Below are 20,245 nucleotides of genomic sequence, written 5' to 3' on the forward strand. Positions count from 1 at the left end.
ATGTTGACCTTGCGCTGAGAAGGAACAGAATGCACAGGATCTTTGGTCAGTTTGACTTTCATATCTTTAGAAAAGCAGTAGTACATATTTTTAAAAATTGAGCTGTTTGTATTTTCTATACGAATGTTCGTATAATCTAGTGCAATGCAACGCCCTGGCATTTTGGTGGTCTCCTCATCGAAACAAAATCTGGCCCTGGCAAAATGAATGGCGGAAGTGACTGAGGTTTTGGGCCTACATCGGAGTTCAGAAGAAACGTCCTACAACGTTCAGCCCAAGTGTGAGCCTGGACACGCTGACAACGCTAATACATGACGCCAAGTTCTAACTGCTTGTTCAATACGGTTCTAATGACAACTGCCAACAAATATTGTGTTTATTACTGTTCCCGAGATTATTTTGAGCAAGATACCAATATCTTCCTCGTAACTGTCTTGGGATTTAAGGTCAACTATTTTCATGACTACAGAATGGAAATGATTATGTAATTGAGCGGATATCTAACAGTCTGGATTAGAATTTTTGCAGGTGAGAGCTATGTTTTATTAAGTGTATGGGAAACATAACAGTACAGCAATATTACTTCACGCTGAAAAAAAGTCAACCGTAACTGTCATTTGTTTAATGTGTTTTTTATATATTAGTTTGCTTTCTTAAACTAAGCTGTATAATTGATGATTATGAGTAGATTTTTTTTACTTATAATGCTACTGGCAGCAGGTTTGTTTGGTTTATTCACATTACGGCAATGCTAATATATTATGTATATATTCAATTTTCTAAGGTTTAGCCAGTGTTCACTTTTTGCAGTGTAGTATTACGTACACAACCATTAGAGAGTTTAGGATAATTTAGAAATGTTCTTTTTTGGATGGAAAGCAATAGTTGGATTGGACTCTGGTAGCTGGATATGGCTGCTGACATCTGCCTAAATGTAGAAAGGAAAATTCAGCAGCAGCAATTAGTCTGGAACTCCAGTCATTTCCTGCTACTTGCTGTCACTTGAAAATCTTCATTATTTCAGTATAATTTAAAACTGGCCTTCACACTAGTCCAGTATCTCGTGCATTATTACTACATTATTGTTTTTTTCTATTCATATAAAGGACATTTCTAAAGGACCCAAAACTGTAGAGCAGTGGTGGCCAAGCGGGTAAGGAAGCGGACTCATAATCGTTGCCACTGAGGTCCCCTTGATCAAAGCGCGGTCCCCACACACTGCTCCCTGGGCGCCTGTCATGGCTGCCCACTGCGCACCAAGGGTGATGGTTAAAAGCAGAGGAAGCATTTTGTTTTGTGGCGGTGTGCTGTGCTGCAGTGTTTTTCACTTTTACTCCACCGCTGAACGGTAGTCACCATGGATAATATCTGACGTCACATGGACGTTTCATCTATGTTTTGCTATGAACGTACTGCAGTAAAGTATATAAAGCCGTTATTACTGACATCGGTAATTAGACTACATTAAGACTTAGAATAAATCATCTTTGCTTGTGCAGCATCGCCGCGGTGCTCCCTGTTGCCATAGAAACAGCATCCGGGACCGTCAGTCCCCGCCTCCTTGGGACCGTTCCTCGTCTCCGCCTTTGATTGGTGGCAGCGCCGTGGACGCGTCCCTCACCGTCCACAGCGGAAATCCTCCGTGGCGGCCGTGGGCGTGGCCTCCAGTGGGCGGGGAGAACGCCTCTCCATCATCGTCCGCTGTACGGAAGCCGAGCGTCTCCACCCGAGAGTATGGCGGCCGTGGATGTGGCTGGCGTGGGGGGACGGGAATAATCGGGACGCGGTCGCCACATTTTTTAATGACATTTTTTTCCATTGGTCGCCGTCCGCTGGCAGGACCGGGACCGTCCCCCGCCGCCGCAGAATGGAGCGCCCCCTCTCTCCTCGTCCTTTGTCGTGAAACGCAGCGATGCGCGAGTATAAGGTGGTGGTCCTCGGCAGCGGGGGCGTCGGGAAGTCCGCCCTGACCGTGCAGTTCGTCACCGGGACCTTCATTGAGAAGTATGACCCGACGATCGAGGACTTCTACCGCAAGGAGATCGAGGTGGATTCCTCCCCCTCGGTGCTGGAGATCCTGGACACGGCGGGGACGGAGCAGTTCGCCTCCATGCGGGACCTGTACATCAAGAACGGCCAGGGCTTCATCCTGGTCTACAGCCTGGTCAACCAGCAGAGCTTTCAGGACATCAAGCCAATGAGAGATCAGATCATCAGAGTGAAAAGGTGAGTGGAGTGGAGAACCTGCCATCAGCCTTCCTGGTCGTTCCATATGAATCACTGTGCTTTATGAAGCTCATCACTTCTTCTAGAACATCTGCGATGAAATGTCCATGCCATCAGATGTCATAGGAGACAGCAACATCCCATCTGGAAGTGCACTTTGTGTGTGTGTGTGTGTGTGTGTGTGTATGCTGTAAGTAGCAGGGTTTAACACAGTGGAGAATGCAGCATCCCAGCTAAAGCCCGTCATCCTGCACATCTTGGCATGTTCTCCCCCTGGAACGCGGGCCGGAACCCCCCGTTGTCCGGTCCATGCTTCCGACCAGCTGCGTGAATTCGTTTGTACCTGGTTTCTGGGAACATCTGGGCATATCAGTGACCGCATCCCGTCCCCAGCTGAATCTTATCCCCGGCATCTGGTTTTCCACCTCTTATAAAAACCGTTCTTTATTTTATCATTCCAATTTTCCAGCAGGCATGAATGTTGAATTAAAAAAACTTCTATCCATCTGCTGCCAAAGATTTATGCTTCTTTTTATTTAATGAACACAACAAATCGTCAGTAGGAAAAGTTGGGAATTCTTTAAGCAGTGGGGAAACGCGCCTTGTCCCAGCATGCCCGTGTGTGAAGTAGAGTAGTCGGGTGTCAGGTGAGGGTGTTATTGTGCTTCTAAACTATTTTCAGACGTGGGTTGTGTAGTTATTACTCCAAAAAAAGCAATGTGTGTGTGAAATGCTGAGACAGAAAACTTGTCTGGGAATTTACAAATGGAATGTGTGTGTATGTATGCACACACACACACACACTTAAACAGACATATATTTTTCATGCAAAAAGGAGGGGAGTTGAATAAATAAGTGCATGCTTGCTGACACAGCAAGTTGTAATGGACAATGGTGAGATTCGGCCACTCGCTGAAACGTAATGGGATTTAGTTTCGTCTCAAGCCAAGGAAACATCAGGCTTGCATTAATGCGCTATAACCTAAAGCCACGTTTGACTCTTGGCAAAGGAAGCATGGGAAAAGGAAATGGAGGGGGTGTCCAGGAGTGAGGTCATCTGCTCTACATCCCGCTTCTCCTCGCGTAACTGTGGGTAAGCCTCCCCGACTGGCCCGCCTGCTATATGTGCTCGCGTTGAAACATAATGAACATCTGTTAATGAATAATGCATGTTTTATTCACCAGGATGGGGCTTATGAATTACTAATGGTCTTCAACGTATCTTCAGCTTTTTGTACCTACTGGCTCTGGAGCTTGTCTGCTTCATTCCTGAGTGACACTAGTTGCTGTCAGTTGCAAACGAATGATCTTTATTTATGGGTACATTTTCATAAAGAGAACAAATTATCAAACTATGATTAAATGTATGTCATTTCTGCTCCATCGAGGTGTCGCAAAACCATACTTTTCAGTTAATATATTATCATATCTGTCACAACAGATAGAGATCCTGGAGGGTGGGGGGCTGGGGGGTATGTGCAATTTTCCCAATTTTTAAAAAGCATTTATTTGTCCCCCTGGGTCGTCTAACGTGCCACCGAAACTCCTTTCACCCATTGAGGCTTGGCCTCCACTAGGCCGCTGAAGGATTCTATTAGTGTCACGCACTAAGATGTTAGCAACAGGTCCTTCAAGTTGTGAGGATGGGGTTGGTGCCTCCAAACCCTATGGAAGAACAAGTTGGACCGTTCTGAGACCTGCAATGACCAGCAATATGTTTTTTTAAATAGTTATTAGTTGTTGGGCCAGTGTTTTTCCAGCCTTGAACCACTTTTGCTAGGTACTAATAACTACATATCAGGAAAACCTCACTAACATCACAATCTGGTGCTAGTCGTTCAGTTGCAGGTTTATTTTGCTACCTTCAATGGTTTCAAATTTGTTCCTGGTCAATGGAAATGTGACTAACATTGACTAGCTCAAAATGTAAAGCAAGGTCAGTTTATGAAATATGTACATTTCTAATAAAACTTAGCATGGTATATCAGAAGGATCCATACCGAATTTCTCTTTTAGAGTAGAGATCCATTTCATTTAGTGAAGAAATTCATAATGTTTTTTTTACCTTACTGCGCACAGACACTCAGGTCATCCTGGGTCAGCTAGTCTGACAGGGGTCTTATTCAACCCCCATCTTCAGCACGTTACTTCCTTCTCCCATCATGCGTTATACTGTTCCACTGCCGTTATGCTCCACGGCAAGATCCATCACGCAGCAGTAGGCTGCACGCTGGCGTCTTCTGGGGTGTCACATCACTTTAAAGGCCCTGCAGGAGAGGAAGATTTCCCCCTGTGTCAGTCCTGCTATTTATAGGGCCTGTCGCCCCTCCGCCACCAGATGGCATTTCATCTGGGTGGTGCTCAGCTCCCACGCTTATTCGCACCTCACCAACGGGGAGCCTCCAGAACGACTCAAGGTGTTCGGCTCGTGCCGTGCCAGATAAAGGCCGGCACAATGTTTCCTCCTGCAAAAACTGGCTGCGTCCCACACGTCGCATTCAGAAGAACAGGAGGTGTTTGGTTATTGCAGAGTGGCAGTAATAAATAACACGACATTTTTTAATATTCAGAAAACATGGATGCAGTTGGAACAGTGGATTTAAAAAGGGAGATGCCAATGTTTTTTTGGCAGAATGTCTGAAATGAGATGAAGAGAAATCGACATGTCTTGGCCTGATATCAGTCAGAAGGGCAGATTCATCTTGGCTTGAGGTGTCCAGTCATTTGGCCTCTGTTAGAATGGACCATAGCATCCAGTCCCCATCCCCGTCACAGTGGGCCATCCTGGCATGGGCATCATTCATGGGAATCCGCTGCTCTGATGATAGATTGCTCTTTCCTTAATGAGACCAGAACCGAAGTGATAGTTGCCCATTTTCTGCCGCCGCCCCTCCCCTCCGTCTCTGCTGAAATGTCTTTAATCCCCTTTTTCTTTGTAGTGGCCGTCTGGCCTGAACCCATGTTCTCGCTCTGATGAGTCCAGTAACCCAGACCGTCTCCTGTCCAAACAGGAAAAAAATTCCCAGCCATTCTCATTTGTTTCCTCTGGGGTCCTGGCAGATCAATACTTTTGACTTGGAGCACAGAGAGGAGTAATGAATGGCCACTGACAGCCCTTACGGGACGTCCATGAGCATTTGTGGCCCTGGGAACGCTGATAAGACTGTTGGTGCGGGGTGGCAAAATAGGAGAATAAATATCCTGGTGGGTTTTAAAGGCTTTTGCAGGGGCTGTAACATGGCTCAGCTCTCTTTGGGTGTGTAATGGGGACAGCTATGGAGGAAATAGTCCTTGAAACACTCCTCGCGCTTGATGGTCTAAGGAACATGTACCGAATTAAATAAAACATGGCTGTTCCAGATTACTGCCGCAAATAACACCTAGTTTTTCAAGTAATGCATCTCAGTCAGTACTCTGTGTGACCTTTTCCACTGAAATGTCAGTGTCCGTGGTGTTCTTGTTGCGATTTAATCAATCTATGTGTGAATGTTAGATACACAGGTGACAGGGCTAGTGGTGAGGTTACAAATGGCAGCTTTTGGTAGAGCACATTAGAACTGATGTTGAACATCAGCTGTGCTGCATTGGAGCTGCTGGTTCAGTTTAAAAATGCATACGGTATTTGGTCTGTCCATTCTGGACTAGAATAATGCTGGTCTCTGTGGTCATGAACCATGGGAAAATAACCACTTCACAAATAGTCACACTATCCTAATACTCATAGCCATCATAATCTTTTCTGCAGGTTTCATCATTTTGCTATGAGATGGACATTTTTTGCAGACTATTCAAAGCATTTTTGAATTGCACAGGCAACATTACTGCAGCAGCATATATTATAATGTGATGATGAAAAGTGTCCATACACAGCAAGATTTTCGCAAATTTCTGGGAGTAACACGAGATTGACAGTGAAATAAAAGAGGTGTGATTAGGGGTTTACACGTGGCTTGTTCTTCATCCTTTAAAGGCCTTCATCATCTCTTCTCCATGTTTTGAAGGTATGAGAGGGTGCCTGTGATCCTGGTTGGAAACAAGGTGGACCTGGACAACGAGCGGGAGGTGTCGTCCAGCGAAGGCCAGGCATTGGCCGACGAGTGGGGCTGCCCCTTCATTGAGACCTCAGCTAAGAGCAAGACCATGGTGGATGAACTGTTTGCCGAGATCGTGAGGCAGATGGACTACGCCTCGCAACCGGATAAGGAGGAGCCCTGTTGCTCATCCTGCAATATACAATAGCCCCGCCCTCCCCAAGGTCAGGAGATACTGATTGTGGGAGGGGCTAGGGGCTCATGTGGCCCTTTGAAATCACCATTCAACAAAACTACATTCCATGTTCCACAAATTGAAAGAACTCATTTTGCTTTCACTGACCAAAGAAGGGTTAAGGGCAGTGATTTGCAAGGTCTGTATAAACCACCACCACCGGGTTTTAGTCACTGCAGTGAGAAGGCAATCAATCATCATTGTTCATTGCTGCATTTGCAGATATCTGTCAATCAAATGATTGGTATGAATTCATATCTAGGTTTGAGGAGAAGACTGCGGAATATTTAAGCTTGACAGTGATTGGCTGCCTTGGTAACTGTCAAAAATGCCTCCCGAGCCTCAGCGATGGCAGCCTGTCCACTCTGTCACCCCAAGGACATCTGAGGGTCCGTGAGACAGCACTGATTTGAAACATTGATGAGTAATTGATTTCAGTGCTGGGTTTCTCGGGAGAGGAATCCGAGAAGCCCAACTTGGTGCTCAGGGGCTTTTATGTTGATCATCAGGGAAGCATGTTGAATGCTGGAAAGAGCTCCTTTTAATTTCAAATAGATTTTTTTCTCCAAACACCGGGGTGACTGAAGTCCTATCAGAGCCATTGTCCTCTTTAAAGGTCAAGAATGTGAAACTCATTAAGACTTTTCTGTTGCATACACCAAAACTGTCCTCTTTGAATTGTATGAAGAGAGCAAAAAAGAACATACTTCTCTTCCAAAAAAAAATGCTATGTTCCCATCAGTGTCTTTTGCTGTTTGCTATCACAAGGCTCAGACAAGTTCAATAAAGATAGATATGTCTGTATAATGCACCTCTGTGTGTTTAGAATATGCTAAATTACAACGGACAAAAAAAAAAATAGAAACTCCGTTATGTATATTTTTATGGAATATATATAAAGATTTATCGAAGAAGTTGAGTGAATTTCTGAAATATGTGCATGGCCAGTAGAAAACTATGATCATGGTGCAGATGTACACTTCTGGACGAGCCAATGAAGCCAGCTTCCGTGCCACGGCGTGGCCGTATGGATTGCATTTTACCTTTACTGTTTTGTTTTTCACATTTTTATGTGAACACCCCCCTTCCACTCTTAGGGCATTATTTCTCTCGTTCAACATCACAATAAAAGATGATGGAAACCAGCTTCGGCACCGGTCCAGATTCATTACTGAGCCTTCGCGGCGCTTCAGTGTCAGTGATAAGTGAGCGACAGGGGAATGTCTGATGATAAAACAGATTATTTGCTTGCTTGGCCTCTGGATTTCATTTGGATCAGGGCTTCTCAGTCCAAATGACTGAGGGCTATGGGTTTGTGTTTCACTATGAGCCCCAACCACTAGATAAGGACACACAAACAATCAGGTTTTTGTGAGGCAGGATGGAGGCCTCTTAACAGTGTGAGCCGAAAATGGTAGTAAAATTCTGCTAATAAGCATATTGCGTAGAATGTGGTTATAATACAAACTCTGTTTTGCACAAAATATCCCTTCATCTCAGCCATCATGAAACAATTTTCATTATGTGGGTCTACTCTATAAAACCACATACCAGTTTGTCTAATAAGCTGAAGACTGGCAGAAAGTCAGCATTGTTGTTTGGCAGCTCTCTTTCTGAAGAAGGAATATGGCTCCCATGATGATTTATCTCACATGCTGAAACTGGAGCACTACCTGGCAAGAAGCAATCCACATACGAGGAGAAAAGCTGAACGTCAATGTTACCGGGGCCAGTAATCCTCTTTGCCCTGTAAATCAAGAGCTTGGTTACAGTAATGCGACTCTGAATTGTTCATAGGTGTGCATGTGTGCCTGCATACCCTGCCCTGGGTATGACCTCGCCCTGTGCCCAGTGTCCCACTAAGGATAGTTAATGAGTGAGTGAGAGTTTGGCGTGTTGAACATTAGCGAGAACAATTATGATGCAACAGTGTCATAGCTATAATATAAAAAAATCAATATATTTGTCACATAAAATATTGTATGTTTTTGATTGGGAGTCATCCAGAGCATCTAACATACCAAAGGGACCTTGGGAGACAAAAAAGATGTTTCACCGTGGAAGCTCCATCTTGGCTTTTAACGGAGGATATAATTCATGAAAATCAATAATGGAAAAACTTTTAGTTCCGTGCATCTGCCAGCGGCTGCCACTCTATTAGAAAAGTCCTATAATATTCTTTTATACACTTCACCAGTGGGGGTTTGCATTATTGCATACAACTTGCATAAGCAGTGTACCTTCTGTACCAGGGTATATATACAAACCAAGAGGTAAAAAAATATTTATGTATTTATTACTGTTGTTACCTGCTTCTAGATCAATGTTTTAATCATTATTCAGCATTTTTGGGTTGTATTTCCTGCTCCTCTCATCAAAGTATAAAGATTTGTACAAGTAAGAAAGAGCCAGGATGCACAAATTAAAATTCAGATCTGATCAGATTGCAGAAGAGCCCATAATGCAGCAGGCCTAGTGCTGGACGCTTGTGCGGCTCACCCCCGAAAAAACAGCTGGACTTGTCTGGAGTTGTCTGGGTGATTTATTGTTTTTAACTGCGCCTGTATTTATTGCAGTTTTTCCCCAGAGTCATAGAAAGACATTACTTGTGTTAATGAGTTATAACTTTTCCTGCAGATCCAATACGCTTCAAACAAGAAGAGACAAAACATTTATCACTTCCTAATGTTTCATTAGAGCAGTTTAAAAGCTTGATATAATTAGTGCTTTTTTTGCTGTCAGGCTTAATATAATGAGAAGGTGTGTAGATATCTTAAGACTAGTACATTGTCAGATCTCTGTATGCCATAATGTATATGCAGGTACAGTGTATCCCTTTTTCCACATTTTGTTATGTTACAGCCTTATTCCAAAATGGATCAAATGTATTTTTTGGCTCAGAACTTACAACACCTCATAATGACAACATGAAAAAAATTTGCTCACAGCCTCAAGTCTTTCTGAATATGATGCCACAAGTTTGGCACACTTATCATTGGCCAGGTTCACCCAGTCCTCTATGCAGAACCTATCAAGCTCCATCAGGTTGGATTGGAAGCGTTGGTGCACAGACATTTAAAGATCTCTCCAGAGATGTTCAATCGGATTCAAGTCTGTGCTCTGGCTGGGCCACTCTAGAACATTCACAGAGTTGTCTTGAAGCTACTCCTTTGATATCTTGGCTGTGTGCTTAGGGTCGTTGTCCTGTTGAAAGATGAACCATAAAAGAGCGCTCTGGAGCAGGTTTTCATCCAGGATGTCTCTGTACATTACTGCGGTTTTATCTTGACTAGTCTCCCAGTTCCTGCAGCAGAAAAACATCCCCACAGCATGATGCTGCCACCACCATGCTTCACTGTAGTTATGGTATTGGCCTTGTTATGATACCAGCCTGGTTTCCTCCAAATTTGATACCTGCCATACACACCAAAGAGTTAAATCTTTGCCTCACTGTCTGACCTTTGTCTGGCCTCTCTACCATACAGGCCTTATTGGTGGATTGCTGCAGAGATGGATGTCCTCCTAAAATGTTCTTTACTGTCCACAGAGGACTTCTGGAGCTCTGACAAAGTGAGCATTGGGTTCTTGGTCACCTGACTGACACTCTCCCCCAATCGCTCAGTTTCGGTGGCCGGCCAGATCTAGGAAGAGTCCTGGTGGTTTTGAAATTCTTCCACTTACGGATCATGGAGGCCGCTGTGCTCATTGGGATCTTCAAAGCAGATTTTTCTATAACCTTCCTCCGAAAACAACCCTGTCTCAGTGCTCTACAGACAATTCCTCTGACTTCAAGCTTGGTTTGTGCTCTACATGAACTGTCAACTGTGGGGCCTTATACAGAAGGTGTGTGTCTTTCCAAATCAGGTCCAGTCAACTATTTTTTCCACATGGGGACTCCAAGTAAGCTGCAGAAACATCTCAAGGATGATGAGCTTCATGGTAAAGGGTGTGAATACTTGTACATGTGATTTCTCAGTTTTTTTGTTTTTTATAAATTTGCCAAAACCTCAATTAAAGTTTTTTTTTTCGCATTGTCATTATGAAGTGTTGTGAATGGAATTCTGAGGAAAAAAAGAAAATGTAACATAATAAAATGTGGAAAAAGTGATGCGCTGTGAATACCTTCTGGATGCACTGCATACAGCAATTAAATTCAAGAGAAGGCATCATCTGAATTCAGTAGTGAGGTGGTCCCTGGCTGGTGTGTAGGGCTGAAAGGAAGGAAAAGTCATTTTTCAATTTTCATTATTTTATTGCCTTTATCGGAAACCCTTATCCAGAGTGATTTAAAATCAATAGTTACAGGGACAGTCCCTGTAACTATAGTTTTGTGTTACAAACTAGGCTACTACCACAGCAGTGTATAGGACCTAGAGTTTTAAGTCAGTTGTAGCTTAATATCAGTTGTTCAGCAGAGAGAATGGCATGGGAGGTGCTTTCAAAAATACATCTAATTACAACCAATTTCAGCCCTAGAGGTCAGAGCAAGAAATATCATGAGTGCACCCCATAACGCCTACCCGAACACTGCAAAGTGCTGCAAATTGTCTTCTGAGCGGCAGCCCTCCTCTGGGAGCCTTCCATTCAAAATACATGCACACACATCAGCACTTTCCCCCAACATCTACTCATCCCTTCTGTATTTCCTTTTTCAAATGCTGACAGCTTAAGCAGTGGCGCCTCACTCCTTTCTTAACATCCTGGAAATCTTTTTACTTTTAAATTTCTGCATGTTAGTCATGTGGCTGTTCTAACATCCATGCAAAGGACAACAGTAAACACTGATTCTTTGAATTTCAGAATAGTTAATGGCCTATAAGACAGTTAACTTTAACATATGAGCTATATAGGGCAGTGGTGGCCTGGCGGTTAAGTAATCAGAAAGTTGCTGGTTTGGAATAGGAGGCATATTTTTTTTTGTTTTATTTAGGTCTTAGTGGTCTGTGTTCTTAGTGATACTGTATCCAAAGTCTGCAGAATTACAGCCACTTTGAGACAGTCCCACACTAAGATTTCCCCAGGATGCGCCGCTTCCGTGCATGTCGCAAATTCTAATGAGGAGGAGAGAGGCCTATAGAAGTGAGTGGGCATTCAGGTGTGGGGACGCTGCGTTGTTCAGTGGCACCTCAGTGGCACCTTGGCAGATCGGAATTCGAACCGCCAACCTTCTGATTACTGGGCAACTTCCTTAACCGCTAGGCCATCACTGCCCCTGTTTGGCGCAGACAGGACATAGTGTAATCTTTTTTCCAGAGAAAAATAAATTAACCCACTAGATCTTAAGAGTCTCAGGCGACGGAACAAAAAAATTATTTGTGCTCATTTTTACATCCAATCATCGAACAACTGCATTGCTTCACACGTTTTCAAGCCACGACAGTCAGTGGTGTGACATCCCGTTGGTGTGTGGTGCTGTGTCTGTTTCTGTCTCTCTCTTTCTCTCTGTGTATATTCTATGCAGGATTGCAGATGGTCTGCCTGAGCATGGTTGACTCCTCCCACTCCGGTTTGTGATTGGTGACAGGAAACAAGGAGGAAGATTTAAAATGGCCTCGGTTTACATTGAGAAGGGAAGGCGAAGAGGAGACGTCCGCGCTGTCATGTGTACGCCTACAGCCAGCAGGGAATCTGTGCCTTCCGAACCGCTGTGTAGTTTTTATTTAGGTTGTGTTCTTTGTTTAATGTACAATAAATTCTTTAAAATGCTCTTTGTCTTTGACGTGGCTTCTATTTTTGTTGTGTCTCTGTCCCTAGACCCTGGGACATAACAGAGGAGTTCCTTTTTTTTATGGGAGGGGTTGGAAATTCTCTGGGTTGACAAAGCATGAGAAAAGGGAGGTAACCTTTCACCTTATGACGACATAAAGGGACAAATTCCAGATCTGACCGTCTTAGCTGAATGGCAAAGCAGAATGACCAAAACACTCTTTATACATATCGCCATTTCGAGCCACTGCAGGACTATAGACAGGCTAGGGCAACTCGTATTATGTTAAACAAAGTGAAATTTTCATATTAGGGGACCTTTAACCACATACAAAATGTCATCTTCTACCTTTGGTGGCTCATGTTAAGGGTCTCCACAGTGTACCAACTGTCTCCATTTCTTCCTGTCCACTGCGTATACCTTTTCCACACCAAACACATGGTCTCTCACCATATCCATAATCCTCCAACAAGGTTCCTCCTGCCAAACACACACACACACACACGTTTATGCCATTTACTAGATGCCCTTATCCAGAGCGACTTACAATCAGTAGTCCCCCTGGAACAGAGTCACTTAAAATCTTCAAACTCAAGCTAAAAAGCTTCCTTTTTAGGAAATTCTTAGATTCAAATGTTTATTTTGATTTAAAAGTATTTATATAAAATAGTTATAAAAAATCATTTTTTTTTAAATATTAAGCTAATGATATATACAGATTGGATCTTAGTGAATCAAATGAAGCATTTTCAATAACAGACATTTTAAAACTACTGATTATAAGTTGCTCTGGATAAGGGTGTTTGCTAAATGCACTCATGTAAGTCACTCTAGATAAGAGTATCTGCCAAATGCTGTAAACGTAAGTGCCATTTGAAACGGTGACTTTGTGGTCTTCTGGTTTGCTGCTCCAGTGTTTTTAGACCTTTTGGTTGTGACTGCCCTGGTTTGCCATTACACATCAAACTCTGCATCTCTCCCACCTTCATTTGTCATGGCCACGAGTATGGTGTGGTGTTTTTCCGGCGTGGTCCAGCTGGGACATCACAGGGACTCTCCTTGGTTTGACGGTTGCCATGACAGTGGATTTCATGAATGATATGTGCTGTTGGGATTTCAGTTCTGTCTGGTTATGGAGGTGATGAACATGCTGCTCCATTGTGGTGTTTAGGAGTGTCAGGTGAAGTCTTTAGATGTGTCGGGTTTGTTGTTTTGTTACTGTTGTGGCTGGTTGGTTACAACATTTTGTCTCGGTAGCACGTCCATGGTCCATGATGGGTCGCTGTTTGTTCAGGTGCCTGTTTGGTCCAGTGAACTGTAATGCATAAATATCATAACACCACATGGAGACTAAGGGTGAGATTAGTTAGTTGGGTTGGGCAGATAGGGGGATTGTTTGTTTGGCATATTGGCATATTGTTAAGGGGCCGAGCCGGTTCCCCGATCTCTACCCTCTATTATAAATCAACATCGATACAGTACAGAACATAATGACATTGCTTGGTGATTTTCTGGCAGTGTTGTAAAAATTCTTGTTAAAAAGTAGTGGCGGTAGAGACTGTGGCGGCCTGATCTACAGAGTACAGCACCACTCCATATCATATTTACATTTAGGGATTTGGCAGACGTCCTTATCCAGAGCGACTTACAACGTGCTTCAATGAAATGATCAATTCTGGTTCACTAGGACCCCCAACTATGAATACAATCTTATTATTCACTCTTGTTGTAGATTCTGTACACAAGTTAGACAATAGTTCCGGTCCCTGCCTCCCTCAATGACTACCGCCCTGTAGCCCTCACTTCAGTAGTGATGAAGATCTTTGAACGGCAGGTCAGAGACTTCATCATTTCTTCACTACCGGACACACTCGACCCACTAGAGTTTTCTTACCATCCCAACCAATCCACAGACGATGCCATTTCATATCTCCTCCATACATCACTCACCCACCTGGACACTCAGAAGGGAAATTATGTTAAAATGCTTTTCATTGACTACAGTTCAGCATTTAACACAATAATCCCTTCCACACTCACCACCAAGCTGGAGCTCATCTCTCATCTCTCTCTCTCATCTCTCAGCACTGGAGCCCCTCAGGGCTGTGTTTTGAGCCCCCTGCTGTACTCCCTGTACAGATACGACTGTGCAGCCACCACAAACTCCACCACCATCATCAAGTTTGCTGACGACACCATCGTGGTGGGTGTGATCTCTGACAACGATGAGACGGCCTACCAGGAGAAGGTTGGAAATCTGGTGAACTGGTGCCAGAGGAACAATCTCCACCTGAACGTCAGTAAGAGTTAATAGTGGACTTTAGTACCAAACAGGAGAGGACCTACCAGACCCCTGTCATCACTAGGAGCCCATATTTGCATATTGGTTTTCATTGTATACTTGCAACATTTGCAATACTGTGGTCTGTATCAGTCGCAAAAAGCATTTCACTGCATATCATACCGTGTATGACTATGTATGTGACAAATAAAATTTTAATTTGAATTTAAATAAGAAGTTAAGTTAATCTAAATAATCTCTAAAGAGGAAGGTCTTGAGGTGCCGTTTGAAAGTTCTCTGTGACTGAGCTGTTCTGACCTCAAGGGGTTCATTCCACCACCGAGGGGCCAAGACGGAGAAGAGTCTAGATGAGTGTCTTCCTTTTCTGGTCAGAGTTTCACACTGGCACCCAGCGGCCGTGACGTATATTCGTCCAGAATCCATGCGGGCAAGTTTTCTTTCTTCTACTTCAAAACACACATGGGAAAATGGAGGAACAACTAATCTTTTTTTATGCTGAGCCCCGTGGCGAGCGCAGCACGTTTGGTCTGAAAGCGGTCTGTGTTCAGTCGGCTCTCACTGGACGTCTGAACCAGGCAATTTTTTGCCGTTTGTGACTAGTCCCATCAGGGTGATGTGAAATTGGAAGTTTATATTTCAATAAAGGTTTTGACATGTAATTGTTTACCAATTTTTACCTGAATTAATTATAAAAATTATGTTAATAGAAAGGTATTAGATATTAAGTGACTGAACTGTCACTGCATCGCTATTGAGGCACTGATAATCGTAATCGAATCGAATCGTGAGACCAGTGAAGGTTCACATCTCTAGTTGCCGAACAGGAAGTGGACCAGTCCTTAAAAGCATTGATTGATGGGGCCCTTTCTTTAAGTGAGAGTGGGAGTTTGGGTGCTGGATATTTTCTCCCGGATGGAGAAAATATTCTGTGGGGAGGTGGCATTAAGGTCTGTTTTTCAGGTAGTGGTACCAAACGTCTGTCATGATAAGGTCCTGGATGTGTCTCATGATTGAACTGGGCATATGGGTGTGAGGAAGGACTACTATGATATCTTCAGGTATTTTTTGGCCACACATGAAATAAGATGTTACTGTGTATTACGTGCTGTCATACCTGCTGGTTTAAAGGTAAAACTAATAAAACACCTGCACCCTTACAGTCAATAGCTGCAATTAATAAACCATTTGAGTATCTGCTTGTGGACTGTGTAGGTCCTCTACCTCCAGCTAAATCTGGTGATTGGTATCTTGTGACTGTGATGATTCAGGCTACCCATTACCCGGCTGCTTATCCTCTGTGCACCATCACCATTCGCATAGTTGTAAAAACTCTCTCCCAGTTTGTGTCTACTTTGGCATTCCACGAGAGATAGCGTGATCAGGTTTCAAACTTTTCTTTCAACATGTGTGCTCAAGCTCTAAAACACTGTGTGTAAAGCCCACTCAGTCCACCACTTACAATGTGTAAAGTGTGGGGTTACTGGGGAGTTTCCATCAGACGCTTAAGTCCTTGTTCTGAGCTTATTGTGTGCAGATGGACCAGGACTGGGAAGAAGGGTTCAAATTCCGTCCAGAAGTGATTGACGTGACTGACAGTGAAAGTGTCAAGTGAAGGGTTGCCCTTGTTCCAATGATTTGGTGTGATTTTGGTTTAAGACTGTGGACCATAACGCCTCACTATCAAACAAATGACTCTCCCCTGGGTCCTAGAACCTGTCACTACCAGCCAATAAAAAAAAAGGGCCTAGACAACAGCCAATCTGAAAATAGCAGTATTTTTATCTAGGTAAAATACAACACAACAACCAATGAAAAAAGGCATTCTGGAATTATTCACTTTTTCCAATCCATAGGAGCTCCGAGCATCGCTTCAAGCACAGAGTAAGTCATCTTCTGTTTTAATGTTACAACAAATTCACATTTTTTTACACAAGCAATGACAACTTGACTGCTGTTAGAGAATGTTTCCCCGATAATTAGCATCAGTTTTTCAATGCTGACTGTCTATAGCCTGTTCACTGACAACACCTGTTCAGAACAAGTAGTCTAAATTATATTTCGTTATCACAGGATGACTGACATATTCTCACATTTTAATCATACTTCTCTCCAATAGGCCAAATAATTTTACATAATTGTCTGTGCCATGTATCAAATCTTTACTTCCACTTCTGAGTGATTAATAACAACAACACAAAAAATAAAATTATTAATGAAACACCCCCACTCTTATGGCCCACCTGGCCTAACATGATCAAGTTAATATTTTTTAGATTTTTAAGTTTATTTAAACAAAAGAATGTCTAATATAAAACTATTCAGCTTCTTTTGAGCATATCTACACTAGCAGAGGAATTTACTATGATGCAAGGGGGCACCACAAAAAAATCTTGCCAAAGGCTCCAAATTTGCCCTGCTTGCCAACACTAACCTATGTTAACGTGAAGATCACTGAACCGATCTCAGCAGGTCCTTTTGGGGCAGGAAAATTGTCATTTTCATGGCAAAGAGGGACTTTGCAATTAATCTGATCACTCTTCGTAACATTCTGGAGTATATGCAAATTGTCATATTAAAAACGGAAGCAGCAAACTTTGTGAAGAACAGTATTTGTCTTGTTCTCAAAACGTTTGGCCATGACTGTACACCAACACACACACACACACACAGAGCCAACTGAACAAGCAAATTGCCTGGAGGAAGTGCACTGAAATGTGCCGTCATAAATTGGTGATGGCAAATTTGTTATTATGTTCCTAGAACGTCTCCAGCAATGCAAAATGTTACGTGTTATACATTATTGAATTAACCTCACAAGTGCCCCCACATGTCACCAACTGCATTGTTTAATACGTTGCCAGATAAATTATATATGAAGCCCACTTTCCACTGCCATTATGTTATTTAATGGATAACAGTGGGAACTGTTGCTTACTTATCTGTCTCATCTCAAAGTGCCCTCTGTGTATTATGTTCTGTTGCATTTTATGATTGTTGCATTTGTGATATGCCTAATACAAAGATTAACACAAAAAGACATAAATATGTAATATATGTTCTATTGTTTTAGTTAGTCATGTGGTTAGTCCTTCCGGAAGAGCTGTGGGTGCTGTTTGATCTAGAAAACATCACAAGGTGTACTGTTCTCCAAAGCAGGCCCTGAATACAGTCCACAGTTGTTCTGCTGCGCAAAGAGAGAACGTGGAAATAACGCCACAGTGATGAGATACCAATCATCTCCCCTGCATACGCAATGACCCAGAATGCCGGCTGAAAAATCTTCCTGTTCTCTCCAGTCCTCTCCCCCTCTCCCTGCCTCCCACACTCAGAGTGTTCCACTTAGTCTTGGTTTCTCTCCAAAGCACCCCAGAGAGACTGTCCTGTTGCCAAGATGCTATTTCCACATTGCTGTCCCTTACCACAAAGGGCGTGGGAGACCTTTCTCTCCCTGTTTGTGAGCCGCTGTGGTCTGACTAAAATGACTTTTCGGCAGTTTTGGAGCACAAGTGTCACTGCGATATTTTGCTTAGTCCTATATGCTGTGTTCCCATGTGTATGACTGCAACTCTGAATATGTGTGATGAGTAAGACCCAACATAAGTGCTTTAGCATCATTGGGACCACCGGAGCATAAGAACCACACAAGCTGACGCATTCAGTTTAAGCGTTTTGTTTCCATTTTTCCTTCTGAAAACACCCAAGATGCCATTAAAAATGAGCGGTGGACAGCAATGCAGATGCTATCAATTAATCTCAGTGACTATTTGCAATGAGCCTCGAAAGGATTTTATGGGTTAATTGTTCACATTTTGGTCTAGAACGCTATGCTGTACTGCCCTCTTGTGACAAACGTATGTAAAAGTGAGAGTTCAAATAGTTGTAAATTATATTAATAACTTATAATTAATATTTATTATTATATAGATTAATCCATTAAAATATAAACCCTAAAAAGTGTAATTTATGAATTTGTATATTTACTCTATATCATCAACTTCATCTAAGTGCCTTTATACATACACATAGCCTGGATTTTAATATATATATATATATACACACACACACACACACACACACACACACACACACACACACATTAAAATATAAACCCTAAAAAGTGTAATTTATGAATTTGTATATTTACTCTATATCATCAACTTCATCTAAGTGCCTTTATACATACACATAGCCTGGATTTTAATATATATATATATATATATATATATATATATATATATATATATACACACACACACACACACACACACACACACACACACATACATACAGTACAGGCCAAAGGTTTGCACACACCTTCTCATTCAATGTGTTTTCTTTATTTTCATGGCCATTTACATTGGTAGATTCTCACTGAAGGCATCAAAACTATAAATGAACACATGCAGAGTTAAGTACTTAACAAAAAAGGTGAAATAACTGAAAAAATGTTTTATATTCTAGTTTCTTCAAAATAGCCACCCTTTGCTCTGATTACTGCTTTGTACACTCTTGGCATTCTCTCGATGAGCTTCAAGAGGTCGTCACCTGAAATGGTTTTTCAACAGTCTTGAAGGAGTTCCCAGAGGTGTTTAGCCCTTGTTGGCCCCTTTGCATTCACTCTGCGGTCCAGCTCACCTTAAACCATCAGGTCTGGTGACTGTGGAGGCCAGGTCTTCACTTTTTGATGCCTTCAGTGAGAATCTACCAATGTAAATGGTCATGAAAATAAAGAAAACACATTTAATGAGAAGGTGTGTACAAACCTTTGGCCTGTACTGTATATTAACCACAGGGTTGGCCTAGCAGTTAAGGAAGCAGCCCTTTAATCAGAAGGTTGAATACCGGTCCACCAAGGTACCACTGAGGTGCCACTAAGCAAAGCACTGTCCCCACACACTGCTCCCCGGGTGCCTGTCATGGCTGCCCACTGCACACTCAGGGTGATGGTTATAAGAAGAGGACACATTTCCTTGTGTTATTGTGTGCTATACTGCTCCACTGGCACAGACACTTTTTTTTGCATTATGGATGCTATTGCACCTTTCTGCATTTTCCCACACAGCTCAGGTTATCAGGTTAGCTGATATCTTCCTTTGTTTTGTGTTAGTATGTATGTGTGTGGATGCCATGTGTCTGTGTGCCTATGTGTATGTGAAAAGTGAAAGTGATTGTCATTGTGATACACTGCAGCACAGAACATGTGCACACAACAAAATGTGTCCTCTGCTTTTAACCCATGTCTATATAACTACTGGACACAATTATTCTTCAGGAGAAATAAAGTATATATATTTATCAGTCTATAAAGCTAATAGTATATATGTGAATGTTGTAGGCCAAGTACTTTTTTAAATAATTTAGTTTTTCTGTTTGTTTGTTGGACATTAAGTGATATTTATGTAATTATGATGTCTAGGAAAACGCAGCTGTTTTGGGGGGTTTTCATCAGGCGGTTTTCCCCATGCGTGCTAATTTCCCGCGCTTTCGGGTGTAATATTTTAATGACGTCACACGATCTGGCCTATTGAAAGCCCGGCATCACTTTACCCGCGGACTTTCGGCGGAATCCTCCAATAGCTTAACGAGGCCCTGCGTCATTTCCCAATTAAATCACGGCGTGACTGGACGGCGACCCAATCTGCGGCTGACTTTATTAATTTATGCACGGACCAATGGCGTGGCGTGGACGCTTCCGACCGACCAATCAGCGGGCAGCTCTTTTCCCCGCGCCCGCCAATCGCAGG

At 42.7% G+C, this 20,245-nt stretch overlaps 1 protein-coding gene across 1 annotated transcript; it reads left to right on the forward strand.

The window, feature by feature from the left end:
- The first annotated feature begins 1,546 nt into the window (after positions 1-1,546).
- Positions 1,547-7,637, forward strand: LOC114790700 (ras-related protein Rap-2a-like). Its single transcript, XM_028980989.1, has 2 exons — positions 1,547-2,226; positions 6,228-7,637. The coding sequence occupies exons 1-2, from the start codon at positions 1,913-1,915 to the stop codon at positions 6,463-6,465; spliced, it is 552 nt and encodes a 183-aa protein (XP_028836822.1). The 5' UTR covers positions 1,547-1,912; the 3' UTR covers positions 6,466-7,637.
- Positions 7,638-20,245: the final 12,608 nt, after the last annotated feature.

The sequence above is a fragment of the Denticeps clupeoides genome, chromosome 5 (assembly GCF_900700375.1).
Source record: "Denticeps clupeoides chromosome 5, fDenClu1.1, whole genome shotgun sequence".
NCBI lineage: Eukaryota > Metazoa > Chordata > Actinopteri > Clupeiformes > Denticipitidae > Denticeps > Denticeps clupeoides.